The sequence below is a fragment of the Hemiscyllium ocellatum genome, chromosome 29 (genome assembly GCF_020745735.1).
Source record: "Hemiscyllium ocellatum isolate sHemOce1 chromosome 29, sHemOce1.pat.X.cur, whole genome shotgun sequence".
NCBI lineage: Eukaryota > Metazoa > Chordata > Chondrichthyes > Orectolobiformes > Hemiscylliidae > Hemiscyllium > Hemiscyllium ocellatum.
This window is the reverse complement of record NC_083429.1, coordinates 23,597,444-23,624,823: the sequence shown is the minus strand read 5'-3', so window position 1 is coordinate 23,624,823 and position 27,380 is coordinate 23,597,444. Positions and strand designations below refer to the sequence as shown.

The following is a 27,380-nucleotide window of genomic DNA, read 5'->3' as shown; positions in this document are numbered from 1 at the left end:
TTAGGAACGAACTGATCCTGCATCTTCTGCAGTATACCCAGAAATACCTGCCATTGTTGCTCCACTGCCATCCCTGCTAGGGTATTGCACCATTGAACTTTGGCCAGCTCCTCCCTGATAGCTCCATAGTTCCCCTTATTCAACTGAAATAGTGTCACTTCCGATTCTACCCTCTCCTTTTCAACCTGCAGATTAAAGCTTATTGTATTATGGTCACTACCTCCTAATGGCTCCTTTACTTCAAGGTCCCTGATCAAATCCGGTTCGTTGCACAACACCAGATCCAGAATTGCTTTCTCCCTGGTAAGCTTCAGCACAAGCTGTTCTAAGAATCCCCCTCAGAGGCACTCCACAAAGTTTCTTTCTTGGGGTCCAGTACCATCCTGATTCTCCCAATCCAACTGCATGTTGAAATCTCCCATAACAACTGTAGTAATATCTTTGTGACAGGCCAATTTCAGCTCCTTATTCAACTTACACACTACATTCAGGCTATTGTTTGGGGGCCTGTAGATAACTCCCATTAGGGTCTTCCTGCACTTTGAATTTCTCAGCTCTATCCACACTGACTCTACATCCCCTGATTCTAGGTCCCCCCCCCCACCCCCGTGCAAGGGATTGAATATCATTCCTTACCAACAGGGCCTGCCCACCCCCTCTGCCAGTCAGTCTGTCCTTACGATAGCATGCATAGCCTTGAATATTCATTTCCCAGGCCCTGTCCAATTGAAGCCACGTCTCTGTTATCCCACAACATCGTAACTGCCAATTTCCAAATGAGCCTCAAGCTCATCCACCTTATTTCTAATGCTTCGTGCATTCATATATAATATTTTTAATTTGTTACTCCCCTCACCCTTCCTGTCAATCACTATTTCACTTGACCTTACGGCATGATCCTTTTTTGAGTTTTCTGTTCCATTGTTCAACAACACTCTCTCAGACCTTACCTAGGTGTATAAGTGTATAAGTCCTGTTAAGATTTGACTTTCCAAAGTGCAGTACCTCACATTTATCTAAATTAAACTCCATCTGCCGCTCCTCAGCCCATTGGCCAGTCTGGTCAAAATCCCATTGTACTCTGAGGTAACCTTCTATGCTGTCCATTACACCTCCAATTTTGGTGTCATCTGCAAACTTACTAATTATACCTCTAATGCTTACATCCAAATCATTTATATAAATGACGAAAAGTAGTGGATCCAGCATCGATCCTTGTGTCACTCCACTGGTTGCAGGCCTCTAATCTGAAAAGCAACCCTCCACCACCACCCTCTGTTTTCTACCTTCAAGCCAGTTCTGTATTCAAATGGCTAGTTTGCCCTGAATGCCATGTGACCTAACCTTGCTAACCAGTCTACCATGAGAGACCTTGTCAAACGCCTTACTGAAGTCCATATAGATCAATTTGCCCACCACTGATATCAGGCTCACTGATTTTTAGTTCCCTGGCTTTTCCTTACCACCTTCCTTAAATAGTGGCACCACGTTAGCCAATCTCCAGTCGTCCAGCACCTCACCTGTGATTACTGATGATACAACTATCTCAGGAAGGGGCCCAGCAACCACATCCCTAGCTTCCCTCTGAGTTCTAGAGTACACCTGATCAGGTCATAAAGTCACAAAAATGTACAGCATGGTAACAGATCCTTCGGTCCAACTCATCCATGCCGACCAGGTATCCTAACCGAATCTAGTCCCATTTGCCAGCACTTGGCCCAAATCCCTCTCAACCCTTCCTATTCACATACCCATCCAGATGCCTTTTAAATGCTGCAATTGTACCAGCCTCCACCACTTCCTCTGGCAAGTCCTGGAGGTTTATCCACCTTAATGCATTTTAAGACATCCAGCACCTCCTCCACTGTAATATGGACATTTTTCAAGATGTCGCCATCTATTTCCCTGCATTCTATACCTTCCATGTCCTTCTCCATAGTAAAGTACTCATTTAGTATCTGCCCCACCTCCTGCGGTTCCACACATAGGCTACCTTGATGAACTTTGAGGGGCCCTATTTCTCCCTAGGTACCCTTTTGTTCTGAACATGTTTATAATTTCCCTTTGGATTCTTCTCTGCCCTATTTGCCAAAATAGCCCTATCTCATGTTCCCTTTTTGTCCTCCTGATCTCCCTCTACTACTGTCTTTACACCCTTCTAAGAATTCACTTGATCTCTGCTGTCTCTACCTGACAAATGCTTCCTTCTTTTTCTTGACCAAAACCTAAATTTCTCTAGTCATCTAGCATTCCCTTCACCTACCAGCCTTACATTTCATCAGAACAGGAACATACTGTCTCTGGACTCACGTTATCTCGGTTTTGAAGGCTTCCCATTTCCCAGTCATCCCTTAACTTGCGAACATCCAACCCAAACAAACTTTTTAAAGTTCTTGCCTAATGCCATCAAAATTTTCCTTCTTCCAATTTAGAAATTTAAGTTTTATATCCAGTTTATCCTTTTTCATCACTATTTTAAAACTATTAGGATAATGTCCACTTTCCCCAAAGTGTTCCCCCACTGAAATCTCAGTCACTTGCCCTGCCTTATTTCCCAAGAATAGGTCTAGTTTTACACCTTCTCTAATAGGTATATCTGTATACTGAATCAGAAAATTTTCTTGTACACACAATTAACAAATTCCTCTCCATCTAAACCCTTAACTCTATGGCAGTCCCAGTCTATGTTTGGGAAGTTAAAGTCCCCTACCATTACCACCCTATTATTCTTGCAGATAATTGAGATTGCCTTACAAATTTGTTTCTTAATTTTCTGCTGACTATTTGAGTGTCTATAGTATAATTGCAAAAAGGTGATCATCTCTTTCGTAATTCTCAGTTCCACCCAAGTAACTTTCCTGCACATATTCCTAGGAATATCCTCCCTAAGTACAGTTGTAATGTTATCCCTTATCAAAAGTGCCACTACCTCTCCTGTCCTTGCCCCTCTTTCTATCCTTCCAAAGCATTTGTATTCTGGAATAGTAAGCTGCCAGTCCTGTGGGATCTTATAGTAGTCTCTAAAATTCTGACAATGCGAGACCGGTTTGATGCAGGAAGGATGTTCCCAATAATGTGGGAGTCCAGTACCAGAGGTCATAGTTTAAGAATGTAGAGTAAACCATTTAGGGCTGAGATGAGGAGAAGTTTACTCACCCAGACAGACTGATGAGTCTGTGGAATTTACTACAGAAAGCAATCCAGACCATAACGTTATATGATATCAAGAATGAGTTGGATATAGCAAGTGAGCCTAAAGGGATCAACAGATATGGAAGAATAGCAGGAACAGACTGAAAGAGTTGGATGATCAGCCATGATCATGATGAATGGTGGAGCGGACACAATAGGCTGAATTGCCTATTCCTGCTCCAGTTTTGTATGTTTCCATGCTTACACTCCCTTTGGAGGGTTTTCCCTGCATCCCACCACCCTCCTGTAGGATAATTGTTTTTCCATTATAAAAGTCTCGGGACTCACTCACTGTCCAGATGTTCTTCATAGCCACTGTTTAACTGTTGCAATATCAGACAGTTGTAGCCTTTAGTTACCCAGTGTAGCTTCCCCTTCAGAGGCACAGACTGCTGCTGAGTGCTGGAGACAGCTGCACAAGCCTTGTATAATACTTTTCATGCTGTTTGGTTTCCAGCTGTGCTTACAGCCCAGCAATTAAATGAGGAGGCAGCTCCAACTTCCTTCTCTGCTTCACCAGACATCGACAAATTAGGAATTGTAGTTCCCAAACTCAAAAGATGGCACAAGTTATTATCCCATACTGTATTGGACGCAATCTGATTGTTTTCAGGTTAGTTCCTGATTAACATTGTCATAAGCATAAACAATTTTATCTGCTTCCTGTACTGTTCGTTTTATCTCTTTCTGACTGCCTGGTTTGTAAAAGGGTGGATACTTCCACTCATGTCCACTGTGTATCTCCAAATATATCAATTTGAAGGGTATTCTACTTTACCGTTTTGCCTGGTTTGTTTTCAGAAATAAAGGCAAAGGAGAGAAAGGAACCTCTTCACGTTCTGCAGAACGGAATGAGGATCAGGGTAAACGTGAAGGTAATGTGTCACATGAGTGTCGTTGAATGGTGTGTATGTTACAGGGCTGGAGGGTGGAGCTCATCACTCTGGTCCCCAGTTTCAAATCCAGGTGAGAGGGAAGGATAAAAAGCAGAGAGCAGTGTTGTCTGGAGCATTGCCAGTCAAAGATGACTCCATTCCCCTGAAGAGAGACTTCCATTCACGAAGCATGCTAAATAGGTAGTAGACTTCTTTCTGGTAAAGGGCTAAGTGTACATGTGGGCGACTGAGAACCTTACAAAGAGCCAATAATTTAACTGAAGCCTGACGGACTGGGGATTGGCCAGGTTGAACCATTAATATGCAAATACCTTGACCACAAATCGACAACTTCATTTGGCAAATCGACTCAGTTGACAATTGTGGGATATAAAAGTCTCAACTTTACACAAATAGGTACTCCCTTCAGGTCAGGGAAGAGAGAGCTTTAGATAGTAGATTTGTAATCGGTCTGTTCAGATGTGTTCTGACACATCCGTAGAGGCCTTCTGGTTCAAAGGTGGGTACAGTACCATTGTGCCACAGAGCATGAAACAGCAAGGGTTTCTTTGCTGGATGATCTGAAATGACAAAACTTTCAATTAACAGCCAAACGCGCTGATCATTTGTGCAACAGAATCATAACAGAAGAGGTTTAGTTCGTGCCTAAACTAGACAATAGTTAAATTGGTGTACTTGATGCTACCAACTGGTGAAAACTTAGACATATTCATTGACCAACATCCTCTCCTAAATGAGCATTGAAACTTAAGAATGGATTAGAGCATTTAATACTGACAAAGTGAGTATGTGGTAATCTTTGTAAATGAGGATGAAGCTTGCTCATCACAAGAAACTGCGTGTGGGATTTTTAAAATGTGGATGCTGGTACCCTGTAGCTACAACGCAACTTGGCTGACCAGGAAACTCTCCCCCTCCTACAGCCAGCCATAGAATGTATCAGAAGGATTTATAGAGTCATAGTCAACCTACTTAGCCACACAATGCTACATTTCCTATGGCCATCAAGTCCTTAGGTGGGATTTGAACTCAGAGCTTCTGGACCAAAGGCAGGGCACTACCATTGTGCCACATGACCTCAGAAAAGGCACCATCAAACTCAGAAAGAGCGTGATGAGTTAGGTTGAAAGATTCAAACCAAGGATAATTGAGAACTTAGCTGAATACAAACGTTATACAGGAAGAGAGAACGTAAATAACAAAGTAGGATCTAGGCTATCACCTTGATATATTTGCAGGGGGTTGGTTTGGTCCATAACAAGACGAAGATGCCATGGGGGTGTGGGGAGGTGTTGGGAGGGGAGGAGGAGCGGACAAAGTTGTCCAGAGGGAACAATCCCTGTAGAATACTGACAAGAGAGGGGAGGAAACTGTGTGTGTGTGGTGATGGTATCCCTCTGGAGATGATGGAAATGGCAACTTATGATCCTTTGGATACGGGGGGTGGGAGGTGGAAAGTGCAGACAAGGAGTCCTTATCAATGTTGTGGGAGGGAAGAGAAGGGGTGAGGGCCAAAGTGTGAGAAATGGCTTGGACACAGCTGAGGGATCTGTCAGCCACAGGGGGGTAATCCTCAGTTCCAGAAAAAGACGGACATTTCGGAGCCCCCCTTGTGGAAGATGGCATTATTGGATCAGATGTAACAGAGACAGAGAAATCAGGAGAAAGGGATAGAATCTTGACAGGAAGCAAGGTGTGAGGATGTATAATCCAAGTATCTGTGGGTTTGTAGCATTATTTGTGGCCAGCCTATCCCCAGAAATGGAAAGAGAGATGTCGAGGAGGGGAAGGGAAGAGTCAAAGGTGGACTAGGTGAAGGTGAGGGCAGGGTGGAAATTAGAAGCAAAATTGATTAATTTTTCCAATTTTGGATGAGAGCGGAAAGCGGTGCCAATGATGTCATTGATATACTGGAGTAAGAGTTGTGGGAGGGAGCAAGGAATGTTCCACATGCTGCACAGAGACAGACATAACTGGGTCCCATGCAGGTACCCATGGCCAACTCTTTGACCTGAGGAAAGTGAGAGGAATTAAAGAAGTTGTTCAAAGTGAGAATGCAGGCAGAGGAGGGTGGTAATGGGTAGGGATGATTCAGACTTTTTTTTCCAGGAAGAAACAGAGAGCCCTGAGATCAGCCTGATGGGGGATGGATGTGTAAAGGGAGTGTAGCATCCATGGTGAGGAGGCAGCAGATAGAGCCCACAAACTGGAAATTCTGAAACTGACGTAAAGTGTTAGAAGAATCGTGGATGTAAGTGGGAGGAGACTGGACATGAGGGGGAAAAAAATGGAGCCTGGGTAGAGAGAGGTGACTTCCATGGGGAAGGAACAGTTAGAAACAATGTGTCCAACCAGGCAGTCACGTTAATGGAGTTTGGAAAGGAGGGAGAAGCAAGCTGTTTACGGTTGGATTCCATGAGGCAGCACAGGAGAGGTCATCAGATGAAATGAGATAAGTGACCATTATGGACACAATAGCCTGATGTTCCATGGTGGAGTCATGGTCCAGGGGAGATAGCAGGAGGTGAATGAGAGCTGGGGCTCAGCTTCTGCAACATAGAAGTCAGTCTGGCAGACGACATGAGCACCACCCTTGTCAGCAGGCTTGATGACAAAATCAGGGCTGGATTTGAGGGCACAGAGTGCATCAGTTCAGAGGAAGATAAAGTGGTCCAGGTGGACGGACACTGTTAGACATGGGTGAAAGGATGTGTGGGATTGGAAGAGGACTCTTGTCCAAAAAAAAATGGGCACAGAGGTGAAGACAATGGAAGAAAAATTCAACATCATGCCGTGACCGAACTTAATTGTGCTGAGGGTGCAGATAGATAAAACTACAAGCTATGCTGAGTACAGTTTAACATCAGAGAGCAGAAGGTCAGAAAGGATAGTAAATACTCAATAGGAGGTAAGATTAGGAGAGAGAATGGAGACAGAAGGAAAGGGAGGGAAGGGAGGTTCCAGGGGGGCATGGGTACCTCTGCATTGTGATAAATGGTGTTCCTTAAAGGCTGAAAGGAAGAGAACAAGTTTCTTGTTAGAGTATCAATTAAGCCGGAAAATGAGGTGGAACTGAGGACATGGCAGCTCTGAGCCAACGTTAGGCAGTGGTAATGGAGGGAAAGGTTGAGAGTGCGCTTCTGGCAGTGCATGACACTGAGTGTTGGTCTCAGAGTGTGGCACAAACAGCTGTATGAGGAGCTTTGTATCTCATGGGATCCTAGGAAATTTGAAGGATGAAACATAAGTTGGAATCCACGTGAGATGAATCCGAACAGTCACTGAGGAATGAGCAAACTATTCCTTTATCTGCCCAACTGCTGTTCTCTCTCTCTGGACTCCACCTCCTTCTCTCCACCACCATCACCCCCAACCATTTTCTGGCCACAGACAACTCTGAAGAAGACTCAGTGGACCAGAAATGTTAATTCTGCCTTCTCTTCAAAAATGCTGCCAGACCTGTTCAGTTTCTCCAGCAATTTCTGTTTTTGTTTCAGATTTCCACCATCCACAGTTTTTTTTTGTTTTCTGTTTAGGTATTGGATAAGTTGTTGGTATTTAGAGTTGACAAAATACTCAGACCAGATAAGATGAATCCAAAGATACTGATGGAAAAATGAAAGCAGGAATTGCAGAAGCACTGACAATAATTTTTCCACTTTCCCTGGGCATGGGAATGTTGCCAGAGAACTGGAAATGTGCAGCTATTACACCCTTGATAAAAAAAAAAGAACTCATAAGTAGAAATCCAGCAATTACAGACCAGCAGGTCTGACTTTGGTATGGGGAAACATCTAGAAACAATCATTTTAAATAGAATTAATAGCCAAGCAGACAAACGTGGGTTAATTAGGGAGAACTAGCATGGATTCCTTGAGGGAAAATCTTGATTAACTAACTTACTGGAATTCTTTGAAGAGATAACAGGCTGATGAGAGTAATGCTATTGATGTTGTACATGGATTCCAAAATGCATGTGAAACAGTGTGCTCAACAGAAATGTTGTGAAATGTTAAAGGTCATGGAAGGAAGGAGATACTAGCAACATGTATAAGGAGCAGAAAGTAATTCTTCACGGATATTTTTTGAAGCCGGAGGAAGGTTTGAAGTGGTGTTCCCCTGGGGTCAGTATTGGAAGTCCTGCTTTTCCTGATTTACATCAATGATCTTAAAGTGTAAGGGAAAATATCAAAGTTTGCAAATGATACAAAACCTGGAAATATTTTAATTTGTTAAGAGTATAGTGTAGGAGTTTAGCAGGAAATTGAGAAGGTGGTGGAGTGGGCGAGAGTTGGCAGATGAGTTTCAGTGCAGAGAAGTGTGAGATATGCATCTCATTGGAAAGAACATCAAGAAATACTATCAAAGAGAAGGTACTACTCCTAAGGATGTGCAGGAGGAGCAAGACCTGGGGGTATGTGTTTGTAAGCTGGCAGGACAGGTAGACGGTATAGTTAATTAGGCATACAGCATGCAAGAATGTATCAGTAGTGGCATAGAAGACAAGTCAGGGAGATTATACTAAAGCTATAAACCACTAGTTAAACCTCAAAGACACGAATGCATTGCAGAAAGTGAAGAAGAGACTTACAAGAATGGTTCCAGGGATGAAAAACATCAGTTACAATGATAGACCGGAGAATTTGAGACCATTTTCCTTGTAATTCTGAGAGGAGATTTGATCGAAGCTTTCAAAAGCAAGACAGGCCTGGACAGAGTTAATAGGGAGAAACTGTTCTTGCTTGTAAATAGATTAAGGGTGAGAGGGCACAGATTTTAAAATGATTAACAAAACAATGTGAAGAAGAATGTTTTCATGTAGCGAGGGTTTTGGACACAGAACATCGTGCCTGAAACTGTGGCAGAGGCAGGTTCAATTGACCCAGTCAAGACAGTATTGGATGATCATTTAAATAGAAACAACGTGCCGAGTCAAGGGGAAAAGGATGTCATTAAACTATGATGAACATTCGGTGAACCAGTCTTCACTGGCACCATGGAGTAAATAGTCTTACTCTGAATTGTAATAATTCTGTGAATCTGTGGTATGGTACAAGGGCTTGAAAGTGGAACTATGTAGATAGCATATAAAGGGCTGTCAAACAGGGAATGATGTGGAGGTGCCAGTGTTGAACTGGGGTGAACAAAGTTAAAATTTACACACCAGGTTATTGTCCAAAAGGTTTATTTGGAAGAACAGGGAATGATAGAGGAATAAGAATAGCACAGCAAAGGTGGACCAAATGACCTCTTTCTGAGCTGTATAGTTAATTAATATAATAAATTGGAGCCTTCCCCTGGGGACAGAGCACAGGTTCAAACCTACTAGGCGAAAGTGAGGACTACAGATGTTAGAGATTAGAGTCAAGATTAGAATGGTGCTGGGAATGCCCAACTGGTCAGGCAGTATCCGAGGAGCAGGAAAATCAACAGGTTCAATGTCTGTAAGTGGTGGAAATTGTTACATTCCCTCGTGTTGTTACTGCTCACTTCAATGAGAATAATTTATTGTTTTCAAAAGATGTTGAGCTGACATCCTGTGGCAGGAACTTACTATTGCAAGCATTTTAAACTGAACTCAGTTCTTTGGTGTAAATCAGTGAATGGATAACAGGCAATAGTTCCCTAATTCCCATTGCTTTAGATATTAAAATCAGGATTGTATATTGCAGGGATTTTTTAAGATTGAATGTGTACTAGGAGACATGAGTGACCAATTTAAAAACCTCCTTCATAACATGAAACAAAGCTGAGTAATCTAAGTAACTAAAGGCCAGTTAATTTAGTACTGTGCCTCATACATTCTTGGGTGCTGTCATCAATGATGGAAATAGTAATGTTGAGAGGAAGGCAAAATAATTAGAAGCAGCCAAAATGATTTTAAAAAGAAAGACTGCATTGAATTGACTACTCTGAGGAAGCAACTGGTATGGCAGATGGGGGAAATTGCAGTGGATATGGTGTATGTGGACTTCCAGAAAGCCTTTGCTATCACATAGCACATCATTCGCTTTTTGGAAAAGAATAGGGAGTACAGAACACAGCAAGCATAATAAAAAGGATACAAAACAAGTTAATAACAGTCACTAGTGACTTCATAGTTATTCTGTTTCTTTTTAAGTAGAACTGCTACCAAAAACAGTGGAGCATGAATGGGAACGCAAGAGCCCTGCAGGATTGTACGTCATCAGAGAAAAGGTAGAGACATGGCAGTGAAATTGGGAAAGGGAGTCCCTGCCTCTGAATCATAGAATTGCCAGAAATAATCTCACTCAATTCCATATGTATTCCAGGATTCTCCAGAAGCTGAGGAAGATTCCCTAAGTGTTTCCAAGAGTGCAGCTGAACAAGCTGGATTCATAGTTTCCTCTGGACCTCCTACTAGATCACCAAGACCAGCTGGTCGATCACCCAGACGGTACAACAGGTCTCCTGTCCGATCCCCTGGCTCTACCAGATCACACAAGTCTCCAAGTAGATCATCCAGCTCACCTGCACATCAAAGGAGTGCTAACCGCGTTGTCCGACCAACAGGGGTCCACATGATCATGGAGCAAGATGAAGTTAGTGTGGAAGAAAATTAACACTTCAATGACCCTGTAATTGTCCATGGACGTAAAAGATACTGTAGGTGCAGAAATATCAGTATCAAATCCTGGAATATATCCAGGGTTCTGACCTCCATTCCTGCTTTTTCTGAATATATCTACCATAGAGTACTATAACCCTCTTTCCCTTAACCAGAGTTTACCACAGCTACCTTAGCTCCTAGAATGCAAGTCAGGGTCAGACCCCTAACAACGAGTATATAAAATATCCCTAAACGCATCCCATTTCAGTCATTGATGTTTTCGGGGAGGACTTTTTAATTCCTTTATTTTGGATATCATATGGAAGTGCCACAGATTGATTTTAGCAATGTGATCATGAGCATAAAATACTTTCCTGGATGCTCCCAATGGTCCAGTAGGCCCAGTCATGTGGATAAGAAAGGTGCCCATTCTTGGTACTGAGTTAGCAGCTCTCAACATCAGTGACTTTGAGTGGATACCACAATTGGGCTGGGTTTCCTTGGGTTGATAAAAGTAAAGGAGAATTGGGTTTTTGCAGCTAACCATTACCCTGTTAAAAACAAAATGGTGTGCGTCAACCTGAACTGAACTCAGTTTTGATGTCTCAGTATTCTGCTCATGCCTGAAAATTGCCACTTTAGGCAGGTACTGGAGATGTGCAGATATTTAAACTGTGCCCTAGGGCTGAGGATACTTGATAATACATGTTTCCTGGATAGTCACACTCACACACTCTCAAGGTTGAGATCCAAAACTTCAGTCAACAGAGCAGAGGTCACAGTGCTGCCTGTTAATTAATAATCCACTGGAACCAGTGCTCTCTCTGAGGTCAGGATTGCTCAACCAGGGATTGGTCCAATCAGGGCTATCACAGAGATTTCAACATGGTCGGTCACCCTTAAGCAAAGGGAAATCACAACTTAATCAGGTACAAAAATACAACACAGTAGAAAGCAGGTGGGGATTCAAAACAGTCTTTGATGGTTGGAGTTTTGTTAATTGGGAATGGAGTAGATCAGCAAGAACTAGTTAGACTCAAACCCATCACTAACTCAGTTAATTCAATCCAACCAAGAGAAGGCGCACTTGACAGGACACCATTAATATGGAATTTTAAATTTCTGATGTAAACAGGAAGTGTAATTCATTATTTTGTAAATATAAAACAACAGAAGTGTACGCTAAACACAGACACTAGGTAGATTTCTGGGAATTGGTCACTGCTGATGGTAACCTCTGGTCACTGTCCTGTAATTCCCTCACCAACAAAGTGAAAACCCATTAAATGAACATGAGAGTCGGACTAGGCTGTGATGCTTTCTCTGGTCGAACAGTCATCTCCCGCATGAAGAATGTCCATTTTGGTGAGGAACTGCAGAGGTGCTGGTGCTTGGCCCTTTTCCACACATACAGGAGAGGAAGAGAGACAATCAGGAACCTAAAATCATTTGGAACCATTTTACCTGGATAGTTCTCAGTCCCATCAGTGGCTGGTACCATTAATTATTCAAACATCCAGAGCTTGTCTTCCCCAGAAACTCTCTGCAGCCAATAGTGAGTACCAGGAGTCTGCATTAGCCTAGGAGTACCATTACTACTTCTACCATCTTTCCAGACTTTCTATCTCTCCAAACCCTTGCTCTGTCCATCTATCTCTCCTAAGCCTCTCTCCATCTATCTTTCTGTCTCTCCTTAACCGTCACACTGTCCATCTCTCCTGAACCTCACTCTGTCCATTCCTCTGTCTCTCCTGTATCTCACTCTGTCCATCCCTTTCTCCCCTAAAGCTTGCTCTGTCCATTCCTTTGTCTCTGTTGAACATCCAATCCTTCCAACTCACATTGTCTCTGACGTGACTGCCTGTCCCAGCCTGTGTTATTCTACACAGATAGTTCCATTGTCTATAAGCCAGCCACGACAGGATGCTGAGAGCTCGGGCTTAGATCCTTGACTTATCAGACCGCACCTGATGTTTCTCACAGCTCTGATCTTTGAATGCCACGAACATTGTGGAGAATTTTCTGACAGGTTAGGTTTGTTTGAAGTAAGAGAAGAAAATGCTGCACTCCTCAGTTGGTACTGTTTGAACTTATTCATGCATTACACTAGGAGCCAAATTCACATCACAGCATCTAATCGCTTTTCAATTGTCAGCAGCGGTTTTAATTTTAACATAAACCTTTTAAGTCAATAAATGCTTTGTATTTACTTACAGCTTAATGTTACCTTGGGTACAGTGGTGTTAAGACAAAGTCCAATCTCTCTGACTCCTGCAGGACAGTGTCCAAACTTTGTGCCTCCCTGGGGAGTTCCTTCAATGACTCGCTCCTTGCTGCCATAACTTTGCTTTTGTAAACTCTTTCTTTTCTCCTAATATCTGCGTCTGAGTTTCCCCTGTGCATGTCATGCAGTGATTGCTGGACAATACTTAGGGCGGGTGAATTCTCCCCAGCCTTCACACACACCTCAGATTCTGGTTTGCCCACCCAACGCTGGGGGAAGCAGCTGGCACTTGTTCAGCAATTTCACTACGGGTTTTGGAAGGAAGGGCCCCTCTCAGCACTGAGCTATGCTCTGTGCCACACCTAGGCACTGCAGCACTGAGGAGCAAATCATTGCCTTAGGAGCGGTTTTACATTATGAAGAGGAGATCACGTTAATTTTTAAAGGGTTGAGCAATTCACTCTCTTTGCACCAGATTCCTAGAACTCCTGTCCAAACAGCATTGGAGGATTGTCCCTACTCCGAACAGACTGCAGCAGTTCAAGAAAGCACCTCCCAGCACCTGTCCCTACTTGCCTGTGGTGGAAAAGCGCTGGGCCACCCAGTGACACCCACTTCTTACTTATGAATAAAGAAACAGCTAAATTGACAGAAAATGTCAACACTGAATTTGATGGATGCTTCCTAGGTATGGCTATTAAGAGACAAGGAACAAAAGTGGGTGAAGGTACAGGCTAGCTGTGTTCTAATCGAATGGCAAAACAGGATCTAGATGCTGAATGGTCTACTCCTCCTCCTCCTCCTATAGTGTTTGGCTCAGCCCAAGAGAAAGATGTCAGTAAAACGATTTTGTTGAAATCTGGAGTCTTTCATTTACTGTCCACATCATAGAGGTGAGCAGTGACATGCATCAACATGAACATCATCATGCACTGGGCAAGATATTCTCCTCTCACACTCCCATTGCTTGTTGTCAGCCTGTGAAAGTGGATCCAATAGAACCAATGTTTTTTTTTGCTTGCGTTAGTTATCAAGCAGCCTTTGCATTGCTATAGACCCCAATCGTGTGGACTGATCACTAATGTCTCCTCAGCCTGCTCCTGCTCTAGGACCTGAACACAATATATTTTGTTCAGGTTAATATTGGGACAACTCAGCCTCACATTTTTGAGGCACCGACCTGTGTGTTAGTAATTTAGACACCACAAAACAGGAGAAATGTCAAGAAACTGTGACAAAATATCAATAAAGATTTATTGCAGATTCCTGTATCTCTGTCTCAAGTATATTTTTTTAAAAATAGTTTTCACTACTCACAGAGGTAATATATTTAAGGACCAGTGTATATGAGAGGGTACATCCTGGTTTGACATTAGAACACAGAACATTACGTGCAGTACAGGCCCTTCGGCCCTCGATGTTGCGCCAATCTGTGGAACCAATCTGAAGCTCAACTAACCTACACTATTCCATTTTCATTCATATGTCTATTCCAATGACCATTTAAATGCCCTTAAAGTCGGCAAGTCTACTACTGTTGCAACAGGGCATTCCATGCCCCTACTACTCTCTGATTAAAGAAACTACTTCTGACATCTGTTGTATATCTATCACCCCGCAATTTAAAGCTTTGTTCCCTCATGCTAGCCATCACCATGTGAAGAAAAAGGCTCTCACTATCCACCCTATCTAACTCTCTGATTATCTTCTATGTCACAATTAAGTCACCTCTCAACTTTCTTCTCTCTAATGAAAGCAGCCTCAAATCCCTCAGCCTTTCCTCACAAGACCTTCCCTCCATATGAGGCAACATCCTAGTAAATCTCCTCTGAACCCTTTTCAAAGCTTCCACACCCTTCCTATTACGTGGTGACCAGGACTGCACGCAGTACTTCAAATGCGGCCGAACCAGAGTTTATACAGCTGCAACATGACCTCATGGCTCGGAAACTCAATCCCTCTACAAATAAAAGATAGCACACCTTATGGCTTCTTAACAGCCCTATCAACCTGGGTGGCAACTTTCAAGGATCTATGTACATGGACATCAAGATCTCTTCCCAACTACACTACCAAGAATTTTACCATTTAGCCCAGTACTCTTCATTCCTGTTGCTTCTTCCAAAGTGAATCACATCGCACTTCTCCACATTAAATTCCATTTGTCATCTCTCAGCCCAGCTCTGCAGCTTATCTATGTCCCTCTATAACCTACAATATCCTTTGGCACTATCCACAACTCCACTGACTTTAGTGTCATCCGCAAACTTACCAATCCATCTTTCTGTGCCCTCATCCAGGTCATTTATAAAAATGATAGACAGCAGTGGCCCCAAAACTGATCCTTGCGGTACACCATCAGTGACTGAACTCCAGGATGAACATTCCTACTTTCAGCTAGCCAATTTCTAATCCAAACCGTTTAATCACCCTAAATCTTATGCCTCCATATTTTGTGCAATAGCCTACTGTGAGGAACCTTATCAAATGCCTTACTGAAATCCATGTACATCACAACAACTGCTTTACCCTCATCCACCTGTTTTGGCACCTTCTCAAAGAACTCAATAAGGTTTGTTAGGCACGACCCACGCTTCACAAAACCGTGTTGACTATACATAATCAATTTATTGCTCTCTAAATGATTATAAATCTTCTCTCTTATAATCTTTTCCAACACTTTACCCACAGCCGTATTAAGGCTCACTGGCCTATATTTACCAGGGTTGTCCCTCCTCCCCTTCTTGAACAAGAGGACATTTGCTATCGTGCAGTCTTCTGGCACAATTCCTGTAGACAATGATAAGATAAAGATCAAAGCCAAACGCTCTGCAATCTCCTCCCTGGCTTCCCAGAGAATCCTAGGAGAAATCCCATCTAGCCCAGGTGACTTATCTATTATCACACTTTCCAGAATTTCTAACCCCTCCTCCTTGTGAACCTCAATCCTGTCTACTCTAATAGCTTGTATCTCAGTGTACTCCTTGACAACATTGTCTTTTTCTAATGTGAATACTACTAACATTCAAAATACAATTAACAATGGACAAATCATACATGACGTTGGTAAATCACATTCCACCACTTTTAAATAGTGAAAATTTTTTGAGCAGCTTTCAGCAAAATCTCAAGAGGTTCAGTGCTGAATTTGTGGGCTCAGCTTCTTAAGTGGAAGAAACGTTGACAGTAAGTTCACAGCCGATATTAAATCTTTGAAATCAATACGGGCAGATGTAAAAAATGAGGGCTCACTAAAAGCTGTTTCATTATAACCCACTGGAAAATTCTCTTGCCTTACTTCGATGGGACTTTTAATATCCACTAGATACAGACAGGATTGTTTATTGGAAGAATAAAATGATTGGATACATGAATCTGGGACAAAGCGAGATGCTGGAGATCAGAATCAAAACGTTTGGTGTTGGAAAAGCACAGCCAGTCAGGCAGCATTCAAGGATCAGGAGAAATGATGTTTCAAGCATGAGCAAGGTCTTATGCCGAAACGCGACTCTCCTGCTCCTGGGATGCTGCCTGATCGGCTGTGGTTTGCCAGCGCCACACTTTTCAACTCCGATCCATGCATTTCCCTCAGTGCTGTGCTGCTTTGTTAGATTAGATTATCCTGTAAGCCTCCGGGATAGGGTTTGTATCTGGAACATTATACCTCAGCAGTAATGATCTCAAAACACAAGCCATGATGCACTTTTCCATTCTTTTCAGGTCAATTTCAAGTTGACCCAGCTGCAATCGATGAAATCAAGATAATCCCTGCGCACACATCAACAGGCAATAAATTAATAAGAAATAAATCCCATTGATTTATGGCTAAGGGTACGGAATTCAGATGTTGTGAAGTTATTTTAAAAGTCACATAGAACCTAAGGGATTATGAGCTCCATAATACGGAAGGATGCTGATGCATTGGGGCAAGTGAATTTCCAGACTTCAATCAATAGTTAAATTGGAGAGACTAAGATAATATGTAATTTACATAACATTGCAGAGAAGGGACAGTGTAAAAGTTTCACTAGTTCATCTAATTTGTGCTGATGTTTATAATCCACACAAGACTCCTTCCATTACATATACCTTATCTCAGCCTTTTAGTAAATCTTTTTATTTCTCTTTCTCCAATGAAGTTAGAAATCACACGATACCAGGTTATAGACCAACAGGTTTATTTGAAATCATAAGTTTCTAGTGCATAGCCTCTTCATCTGGTGAAATGAGAGGGAAGCACACAGAATACATAATTTACAGGCAAGGTTTCTGTGTGTTTTCCCTCCCCAGGTTATTCCAGTCATTTGGATCATCTCCAGCACCACCTTATTTCAAATTTTTCTGTAATTATTTGTCTGCCTCATTTCATCAGATTATAGGTCATCCCTTCGAGTGTTAGTCAGCTATTGACACTTTACTCACACAATCTAACACTCTTGGTCACCTGCAAAGACTTACTATTTCACACTTTACTCACAACATTTCAATGATCTTTTGATCTCTCTGCCCTTAAATTCTGCGTTCTGTGTGCTTCCCTCCCACCTCACCTGACCAAGGGGCTAAGCTCCAAAAGCTTGTGATTTCAAATAAACTTGTTGGACCATAACTGGTGTTGTGTGATTTCTGACTTCCCAGTCCAACACTGGCACCTTCCACAACTTTCTGTAATCACCTCGTCCCTTTCTAAAGTATGCAAGTTACTTGCCTCAACCACTTCCTGTGGTGGTGAGTTCTTAAGGTTTGTAAGGTGCCTCACAAACCTTATTGAGTTCTTTGAGAAGATGACATTTTTATTATTCTCTGGAATGAAGACATTGCCCTATTGGAAAAGCTTAACAAGCATCTTTTATTTAATCACCTGTCGCCTTGGAATCCCCATAAATTGAAACATGCCCCTCACATGCACCTTGTCCAACCCATTTATTATTTTAGGGGAGAGCTGAGAGATATCCAAAAGACAAAAGGCCAATGCTGTTCAACCTTTCCATTTGGCTGCAATCTCTCAAATTTGGTACCTCAACAAAGTGATTTGATTTTGCACAATGTCTTTTTTGCAATATTCGAGACCAGCCACTCTGGTGAAAGGGTGGCTCATTGGTTAGCACAATGACCTCACCCAGCCTGGGAGCTGGGTTCAATTCCACCCTGGGGTGACTTGTTTACATGTTCTCCCCAGGACTGCATTGGTTTTATCCAAGTGCTTCAGTTTCCTCCCACAGTCCAAAGATGTGCAGGTTAGGTAGATTGGCCTTGCTAAATTGCCCTGGAGAGCTCAGGCTATATGGTTTAGCCATGTTAAGTGAGGGGTTACAGGGATAGGATGGAACGCCCTTCAGAGGGACACTCGATGGGCCAAATGGCCTCTTTCTGCAGTGCAGGGATTAGGGAAAAAAGGTCATCAACCTGAATGGTTACCACATTTTCTCTAAAGTCTGGTTGAAGATTTGTAGCTCGGGTGTCCGTTGTTGTGGTTCTGTTCGCCGAGCTGGAAGTTTTGGCTGCAAATGTTTCGTTCCCTGGCTAGGGAACATCATCAGTGCTATTGGAGCCTCCTGTGAAGCGCTGCCACTATAAATACCGGAAGAAACATCAAAGCAGCGCTTCACACGAGGCTCCAATAGCACTGATGATGTTCCCTAGCCAGGGAACGAAACGTTTGCAGCAAAAACTTCCAGCTCGGCGAACAGAACCACAACAATATTTTCTCTTCCAAAAGCCTTTTACACTTTTATTTCAGATATCCAGCAGTATTTGCTTTTGTATAACACCTGGTCAATATTTATTCTGCCACCAACATCATAAAAACAGATTACTTGGTTATTGTCACAATGCTGGTGTTTGGAGCTTGTTATGCCTGGATTGTTCAAAAGATAGTTCAATGACAGTGAAGTACTTAGGGTTGTTTCCCATTGTATAAGTTGCCAATTAAATGAAACAATTACACTTGACTCCATGCCAACCATAAAAATGCTGAATGGATTGCTCTAATTCTTGAAAGGCTAGAACTCCCCTTCATAATTGACAAACAATAAAAGACCCCCCAACAGCCATCGTAAAATATAGGCACTTTCCATTTTATTCATTCATTTTACCACAAGGCTAAAATAGTAACATTTAGAAAAGAATGTATTGCAAAAGTCTGAATCATTAGACAATAAAACATGACAGAAAGATTACTAAAGGCACTTTATCAAGTCTACAACCCGAGCTTCATTTGAAATGAGCAAATGTGGTAGGTTTGTGCTTACCCCTTTAAGAGGGTGTTCCCTATCAAATTAATGCTTAAATCATTTAACCCATACACCAGCAATATCCCTGGGGCTTGTAGAGTGGAGCAGTTCACAATATACTGGAGTTATTTTTTTCTCACAATGAAGTTGTAGTTTTGAGAAGCTGATATTTTAGTCAAAACCACAAAGAGGTGAGCAGAGAGATGTGGATCAGTGGAATTTGAATTACACAGCTTGGCTGCAAATGAGCTGAATCCCATTTTGTGCATCAGAGCAACTGAATTCTAAAACTTGGGTTTGCAGCCCAGATATTTTGGAATTAAGTTTTATTTTAAAGGATTATTAATGCTTGACCCTCTTCACCTGCCTGCTGGTCTCATTTAAGACAATCCTCAAAATCTACAAGGTTTTGATCACTAGTCTTCATACCTGCTTTCTTTGTCTCAATGACAATGGCTACATTCCTGTCAACTTCCTTGGGATTTATTACCACATCAAAATGGTGCTATATAAGTGCAGGTACTTTGTAAACATTCTCTCATATCGTTTTTGAAGGAAGCACACAACAAATAAAAGCTGTGCACAATTGGACACCAATAGTAATTCTAAGCTGATATCTGCAAATGGATCAAACCTATCTCCGACTTGGGTGTGCCTCTTATTCCAGAGCCATTTGTAGCAATCAGCAGTCGGAACCTTGAACAAAATAATTCCTGTGTGTTCCAGATCAGGTGCAGCACCTTTTTCCAATAGATTTGAACCTTTGGTACTGGGAGTATAAAGGAGCATTAGTTATAAAAGAATTAAAAAGGAACCCCCACTATAGCACCGCCGTGGGGAAATTGTGACTAACTCCACGCACAGCCGAAAGGAATTTTAAGACTCATTGTTTCTCTTTTTGTCCAGTAACCATGGTAACCACCATATTACAGAAAGTAATCCTGTTGACTGGCTAATGGGGGAGTTTGGCACTGCTTAAAGATACACCCCCTCGGCCAGAGTCAGTGATGATGTTCATTGGTTACAGAATAAACAATAAAAGGATTGCCTCACCGTTGTAAACTTTCCAGATGGAGAATTTTGAGAAGCCAAAAATAGTCAAAGGTCAAAAGTCAAGATTGCAACTACTGCATAGGAGCGACCCAATATCCTGCATTTTCACTGATGTTTCACCCACTATTGTAAATGAGTACAATCCCTTAGAGGCAGGTTCAAACTTGAGTGTTACAATAAGTGTGAAGGGGCTGACAAGAAATAGTACAAATAGCTCAGATAGAGTTGCTGGAAAAAAATCGCTAAATTTTGTTGTTCATTTATTTTACATGAAAAGAGACAAAACTGCACCTATTTCCCACAGGACATTTCTCTTTCTATTTTCCCTTTTAGGTTTAAGGATTCTTATTGACGGCAACGTTTGTTTAATGATGGTATGTACTGAACTGGTAATCCAGAGGCTGTGACTATACTCTCAAAAATAAGAGTTCAAATCCTACTGGAGCCACTGTGGATTTTGAATTCAAACAATTTGATTATCTGGGATAAACCTTAATAACAGTGACCATGACACCATTAGATTGGCTTTAGAAAATAAAATCTAGTTCACTTGTATCATATTGGAAGGAAATTTGCTATCTCCAATTGGTCTGGTCTATCTGACAGGGACATTTTGGAACTTCTCAAAAATAAATAAACATTCAGCTGTCATTACTAGTTTCCTGCCACCAGGTGTAAAGTGTGCAATTGTGACACAATATAGTTCTGTTTATGAACAGATTTCCATCAGGCACATCTTTAGTCTTCCTGTAGTGCAGGTGAACACCTGAGTATGTATTGATAGGTGACGTCTTTCATATTACAGCAAAGGCAGTGGGAGACTGTATTATAATCACTGACTACTTACTTCAATAATTGCCACATATTTAATAATACATGTTAATCTAAGTCCTTTGGTCTCCTGATAATCAGACACCAGGCATACTCTGAAAGATTTCTGTCTGGAATCTCTCAGAAGTCTTGATGCATTGGCTATGTGAAAATATGTAAGCAGCTTAATCTTCTGTTGGATAATTAGTGCCTCAAACCTCCAAAAATAGCTGCAACTTTGATTAGAGTCAGAATTTGGAGAATTTGACTTACTTAAGTAGCCATCCAACAAAAGTTAGAAGGGTTAACATGCTGCCCAACTCCTAACTATAAAAGTGGCCCCTATGCACCCATACTGAAAGTGACCCAAAGCCTTCTTCCCTCAAAAATAAATCTGCCCCCACAATGATGCCTGACAATGTCTCTCCCCAATCCCACTCCAAACCTTGGCCCAGCCTCTGCCACCCTGGCTCCCACAGCCATTCGTTTCGCACTCCTCCTGCCCTCACCCATGTTTCTGGCACCCGACCCCCTTATGCACCCAACTGGTATCCTAAATTCACCTGCTGTCATCCATGTGGCACTCTAGCACATACCCCCTCACCCATCCACATGGCAGACTGACTCCCTCACCCATCTCTGGCAGACTCATCTGCCACCCTGTCCCCCATCCAACACCTGGCATACCAAACCAGAATCTAGACTCCTCATTCACTCATTTGACACCCAATTCCCTCACTCACCCACTCAAGGGATCTTAAAATGTCAGAATACAGCCATTACTGCTGGGACAAGGTGGTATCATCTGACCACTAGCACTGACCCTGCACTGCACCCAGATCAGGAATGCTCCATATTTCTGAGCAAATCACATGTTTGGGCCAGAACCGCAAAGCATTAGAGCAGAGTGAGGAAGGAGAAGGGCAATCAGGTAATCAGAGCATGATTACCTCCCCTTAGAAGATTCTAACTAATATTCTTCCAGGAATTTGTACCAAAAAAAGTGATGGTTTCAACAGTTTTACAGGGACCCAGCTTTAGATTAAGGTCAGTGTCCTGAATTCCAAGAGTTCAGAACCAATCCCCTTTCAATCCCATGGTAGAGACACCCAAAGTGCCATTTTGTGGCATTGCATTGATTCCCAAAACCAAATCATTCTCCATTAGATAGAATTCCTTGAGCTGAATCAGAATTTTGCCCCCACCCAAAATCTATTGCTTCATGCAAAATACCATCCAGGTGCCATCACATTCAGTTTGAGAATGCCAGCTTGTTTCCTTCAGCAGCACAGTATTGCCTGATATTACTTAGCTAGATTTGCAAACAAAGACTTTTCATAAGTGTCACAACATGGCAAAGTGGTGGCTGTTGTCACCCGGGTTCACTGGAAGATTTGGTCAGAAAATTACACTTACCATTGGAATGACTGACATGCACAAAACTACCGAGTGATTTTACATCAAGATAGTTCTTTGGAATAACCTGAGAGCGGTGGGATTTCATCACCTATGAAGTCTCCTGTGTGACCACCTTGAAAGTCTAATTTTACCCACATTTGATTGCATCCTTTTGCACATTATCACAGAAAGAAAACACTGTGCCCACAGTGGCTTCATTAATGGCACAAGCTCATTACCTGTGAACTCTGAAATGATTATAACTCTTGATTAGGACATCCCATGAGCTTTGCAGAGAGATTGCACTGAAATGGGGAGAAAAAACAAAGAGATGAAGGGACTGTGAGGAGCAGAGTAAACATTAGACTTGTGCAATGTTGTGCTTTCTGTGTTCACCTTGTGAGTGCACACAATTTGTTAAAGTGTCCATTGGAAGGTATCCTCCTCCCTTCCTGGTCCCCTTTTCTCTCTCCCTCTCTCTTTCTCTCCCCTTTCATTCCCAGACCCACAATAAAGATATTCCCAGCTTTCTCCCACATCTATCTCTCTCTCTCTCTTTCTCGACCTCTGATCCCAAGAGCCTTGGATGAAAAGCACCCAATTGCCAAATGGAATAGCCACATCGCAGTCCCTCAGTGCGAGTGGTCAGCTCTCTGCCTTGTCTTTGCAGTAATTGGTACAACAGCAGCAGCAGCTTAACAATTGGATGAAGCAGGAACAGCGCCCCCAACAGACAGCAGCCGAGGAAGAGTGGGTCGAGACGAGGTCTTCCTGCGAAACCACCAACATGGCTTCCTCAGTCTGAACAGAGGGGGAGGCAGAGGGGACCAGAGCCTCACGGAAATTCCGCAGAAACCAAAGGCCTTCAGTTGACAAGCCAGGATCAGCAGCTGAAACAAAAACAAATGAAAGATGAATTTGATTTCTCTGCATAGCTCGTCAGATGGTGGCACTGATTTTTCCACATTGTGGAAAATACTTTCCTGCTATAATTTCCAAAGGGGCTCTCCTCATCTTCCATCATGTATCCTAATAATAGACCACCATTCAGCCCCTTAAACCTACTCCGCTATTCAAGTACAGCAATTTTTTTTTTATTATTTGGTACTTATGGGACCAGGAGTGTGCTGATTGATCTGATATTCTGGTTGATCAAGAGGTCCTGATAATCAATGTAAAAACATAAACTAAGTAACAGGGGGCATACACATCACTGTTATACTTTATTTACAGCATAAACTACTTCAATAATAATGCAACTTTGCCTTAATTAAAATTAGCAGCAAACAGCCTCCTCAGTTCTCACCCTCAACTGACTGTTCAGTGATTGCGATATTACAGTAAACTTTAGATTATTAATTTCAGGTATACAATTTTTGCCAGTTTATTGAGAGTGCCAATTGATAAGATGACAGTTAAAACAAAGGTTTGAGTAAATTGCAGCTGATCTATATCTTTGCTCGCTTTCTATTCATACCTTTGTCGATCAAACACTCTCCCTGCGAAGTGCAAATTTTCCCACATTCTACACCTGAACACTGAGTGTCCCTTTACCCCATTGCCTGATGCAGTTCAAGAAGGTAAGGACCTCTGTGGCACAGTGGTAGTCTCCCTAACTCTGGACCAGGACGATGAGATTCAAGTCCCACCTGCTCCAGAATAACATCTCTCAACAGGTGGTTTAGAAAAACAGGTTAAATTAAAAGAAAAGAAGGCAGGTTGTCCCCACTTTCTCAAGGGCAGGCAATAAATACATGGCCCAGCCAGTGACACCTTCTGTGTTACCAGATCTTGGGTAACATCTCAGTAAATGTTAGCAAGTACCTAACAAGAACTCAACCACCCACTGGATACACTAAACACGAATATAATTAACTATACCATTTGAAACAACTTGTATGTTAAATTCCTGAAAGTAATATATACATGGCCTGGGGACAAACTAAGCTAGTCCCACCAGCCCGCACTTGGCCCATATCCCGCCAAACCTTTTCTATTCATGAATTCATCCAAATATCTTTTCAACATTGTAACTGTACCTGCAACCACCGCTTTCTCTGGCAGTTCACTCCACACATGATCCACTGTGTGTATAAAAACGCTGCCCCTCATGTTCTTTTTAAATCTTTCTCCTTAAAAATACGCCCCTAGTTTTGGACTCCCCTACCATGGAGAAATTACTATGGATATTCATCTCATCTGTGCCCCTCATGATTTTATAACCCTCTACAAGGTCACCTCTCAACCTTCGATGCTCCCGTGAAAAAAAAAGTCCCAGACTGCTCAGTTTAATAACTCAAACCCTCCATTCCAGTGTCAAATCAAAGCATGACAAAAGTAAAGTGGGGACAACTAGAATCTGGTCTTAAATTCAGGAAGAATGAGGTTTACACAGCATTTTAAAGTGATATGTAATTTCGCTGGAGGTACCAACCTGGTTCCTCACCATCGTAAAGCCTGGAATATTTACTGATCTCCAGCTTGGGCAAACATTGTTCCACAGGTACCCAATGCCCAGTCACTGGGCACAGCAGCTCTGTTGGCTGGTACAGAAGCTGGGATGAAAAACATTGGGGTTAGGCATGATGGTCAATACAAATGACCAAAAGCAAATACTTCAATTAATTTTGTCTTGATGTACAAATTAACTAGAAATCCTGCTGTATTCTTTTCTCACGCTCGCAAAAAGGTTTGTGTTTAAACACAGAACAAGGGTTGGACAACTGCAAGGTAACAAGATGCTCTTCACTGTGGTTCAGCAATGGATATGAGCTCACATCGCCATGCCAGGTAATAAAAGGAAAATCAAAGACGCACAAGCAGCAGAGATCGACTGCGGAGGATGAACAACTTCAAAATTCATTTAATTGAATAAAAGAGGATTTATTGTTAAGATTATATTAGATTACTTACAGTGTGGAAACAGGCCCTTCGGCCCAACAAGTCCACACTGACCCGCCGAAGCGCAACCCACCCAGATCCATTCCCCTACATTTACCCCTTCACCTAACACTACAGGCAATTCTCTCCATCCATGGAGTTAACATTTCGGGTCCAACGACCCTTCGTCAGAACTGGTTCTTAAATGTTAACTCTGGTTTTTCTTCAGATGCTGCCAGACTTCTGATCTTGCTTCTGATTGACAGCATCCACAGTTCTTTCTGTTCTACCAAAGTGAATCAGTGCAATGCACTCCCCCAGATTGTGGTCAATTCCAGGAGAAACAGATGGAGGGTATCGACAGATTTTTAATGGGTTGAAGGGTTATGGAGAGTGGGCAGGAAAGTGAGTTGAGGCCAGGGTCACATTGAATGACACCGCAGGCTCAAGGGCCTGAATGACCTGCTCCTGCCCATAGTTCTTTGGAATATTAGAAGTGTAGACCCTGTGCTCCAGGAAGGTATTTTTGTGTTTTTCTATTTGAAATAACTCCACAGAGGCTGGTATCCTGTCATCAAGTCACCCTTCATTTACACTTGGAGAGTCCTTGGCACTAATGCAGCTCCCTCAGAGCCAGCTCTCAGAGTGAACAGAACCTCTGACACTCCTCTTCTTAATCTGTCAGCAAGGGCTCCCTGATTTGATCAGATTAGAAGTCCCAATCTGGGAACTCATAGCATGATGGCATGGGGGCTCAGTGGTTAGCGCTGCTCCTCACAGCGCCTGGGACCCGGGTTTGATTCCAGCCTCTGACGACTGTATGGAGTTTGCGCATTCTCCATGTGCCTGCGTGGGTTTCCTTCGGGTGCTCCAGTTTCCTCCCACAGTCCAAAGATATACAGTTTAGGTGAATTGGCCATGCTAAATTGCCCGTAGTGCTCAGGGATGTGTATATTAGGTGCATTAGCCAGGGACAAATGTAGAATAATAGGGTAGGGGAATAGGTTTGGGTGGGATACTCTTTGGAGGCATGGTGTGGACTTGTTGGGTCGAAGGGCCTGTCAAACACTGTAGGGATTCTAAGATTCTATGAGGTCCACCTGGCTGACCATCTTAACATCACTGCACTGTTCTGTCAAATCAAGTCAAAAATGTTACTGGACAATGAGGTCTAATAGATGGCAAAGGGAATGGATGGTGTTCATGTTGACCGTTTGTTTCTCCTGAATATTATTAAGGAGGAGATGTAGGGGCCACGTAGCTTTAAGTGAGCAAGGCCAGATCTAGGGTGATCCTCAGAAGATGGTCCCTTCCCCAGAAAAGAGTGACCTTCGGAAACAGGCTGCTGTCTCAGATGTTGGAATGTTGCTCATTTCAAATCAGAGCTGGGCCAGCTTCTAGTTCAGATGGAAAATCCAGTGAAAGCACAGAGTAGCTATTGCAGGGAATTATCAGGCCAAAATGGAAGGGAATGATAAATGGCATTTGGTGAAATTCCGCACCCCCCCACCTCCCCGAAATTAACCTGGCTTTTTAATCTCCTCCAATCGGGCACTTGTTTTGTGGGGCATGATGGGTTATTTCTAGTTTGTAAGACACAAGAGGCTACAACGGTGTGGACTACTATGGTTAGACCAGAGGGGGTTCTCCTCTCAGTCATCGTCCAGATGTACAAAAGACAAATGATAAACTATTAATTTGCAACACAAATTCCAAACTCGAACAGTGCCAGAGACAGACAGACAGACCTGCACAGGTGCTTACCTTATATTTCACTTTCACACAGGAGTGTACGTAAGGACCCAGGTAATAATACTTCATTCTTGGAACTTGCTCATTCAGCCTTTGAGTTAGTGCTATTTCCCTAGAAGGTAGTAATTATAGTGTTAATTAGCACGCTTCAGGAACCACTGTCCACTTCTTAAAGCCGATATCTCATTGGTCAACAGTAAAATACTGTTCCACTTCCTCTGCATCTTCCTGCTCAGCTACAAACACCGATGAGGATTCAAATGTTACTGCGCTATTCTGTCAAATCAAGTCAAAAATGTTACTGGTTATTGTGGCCCACTAATGGTGCACAGATTCATCCCTGTGAAATTGTACCACAGTTTAAAAACGTAGGA

General features: G+C 42.5%; 2 protein-coding genes across 4 annotated transcripts in view; one reads left to right on the top strand and one right to left on the bottom strand.

Annotated features, from left to right (window-relative positions):
• Window positions 1-10,672, top strand: part of LOC132829510 (hepatic and glial cell adhesion molecule-like) — a 28,878-nt gene extending 18,206 nt beyond the window's left edge. Inside the window, exons 5-7 of the mRNA XM_060846730.1 lie at window positions 3,994-4,067; window positions 10,210-10,286; window positions 10,382-10,672. Coding sequence (XP_060702713.1) covers window positions 3,994-4,067; window positions 10,210-10,286; window positions 10,382-10,672 — 442 coding nt within the window. The remainder of the gene's footprint in view (window positions 1-3,993; window positions 4,068-10,209; window positions 10,287-10,381) is intronic.
• Window positions 10,673-18,950: 8,278 nt separating this feature from the next.
• Window positions 18,951-27,380, bottom strand: part of LOC132829617 (arginyl-tRNA--protein transferase 1-like) — a 77,702-nt gene continuing 69,272 nt past the window's right edge. For 2 of the 3 annotated variants that reach the window (XM_060846914.1, XM_060846915.1), the window contains 3 exons: window positions 27,019-27,118; window positions 24,809-24,929; window positions 18,951-23,264 (listed from right to left, as the gene is read on the bottom strand). In XM_060846914.1, the coding sequence (XP_060702897.1) occupies window positions 23,020-23,264; window positions 24,809-24,929; window positions 27,019-27,118 (466 nt within the window). In that variant the 3' untranslated portion in view covers window positions 18,951-23,019. The remainder of the gene's footprint in view (window positions 23,265-24,808; window positions 24,930-27,018; window positions 27,119-27,380) is intronic. The other variant, XM_060846916.1, reaches the window with a different exon arrangement.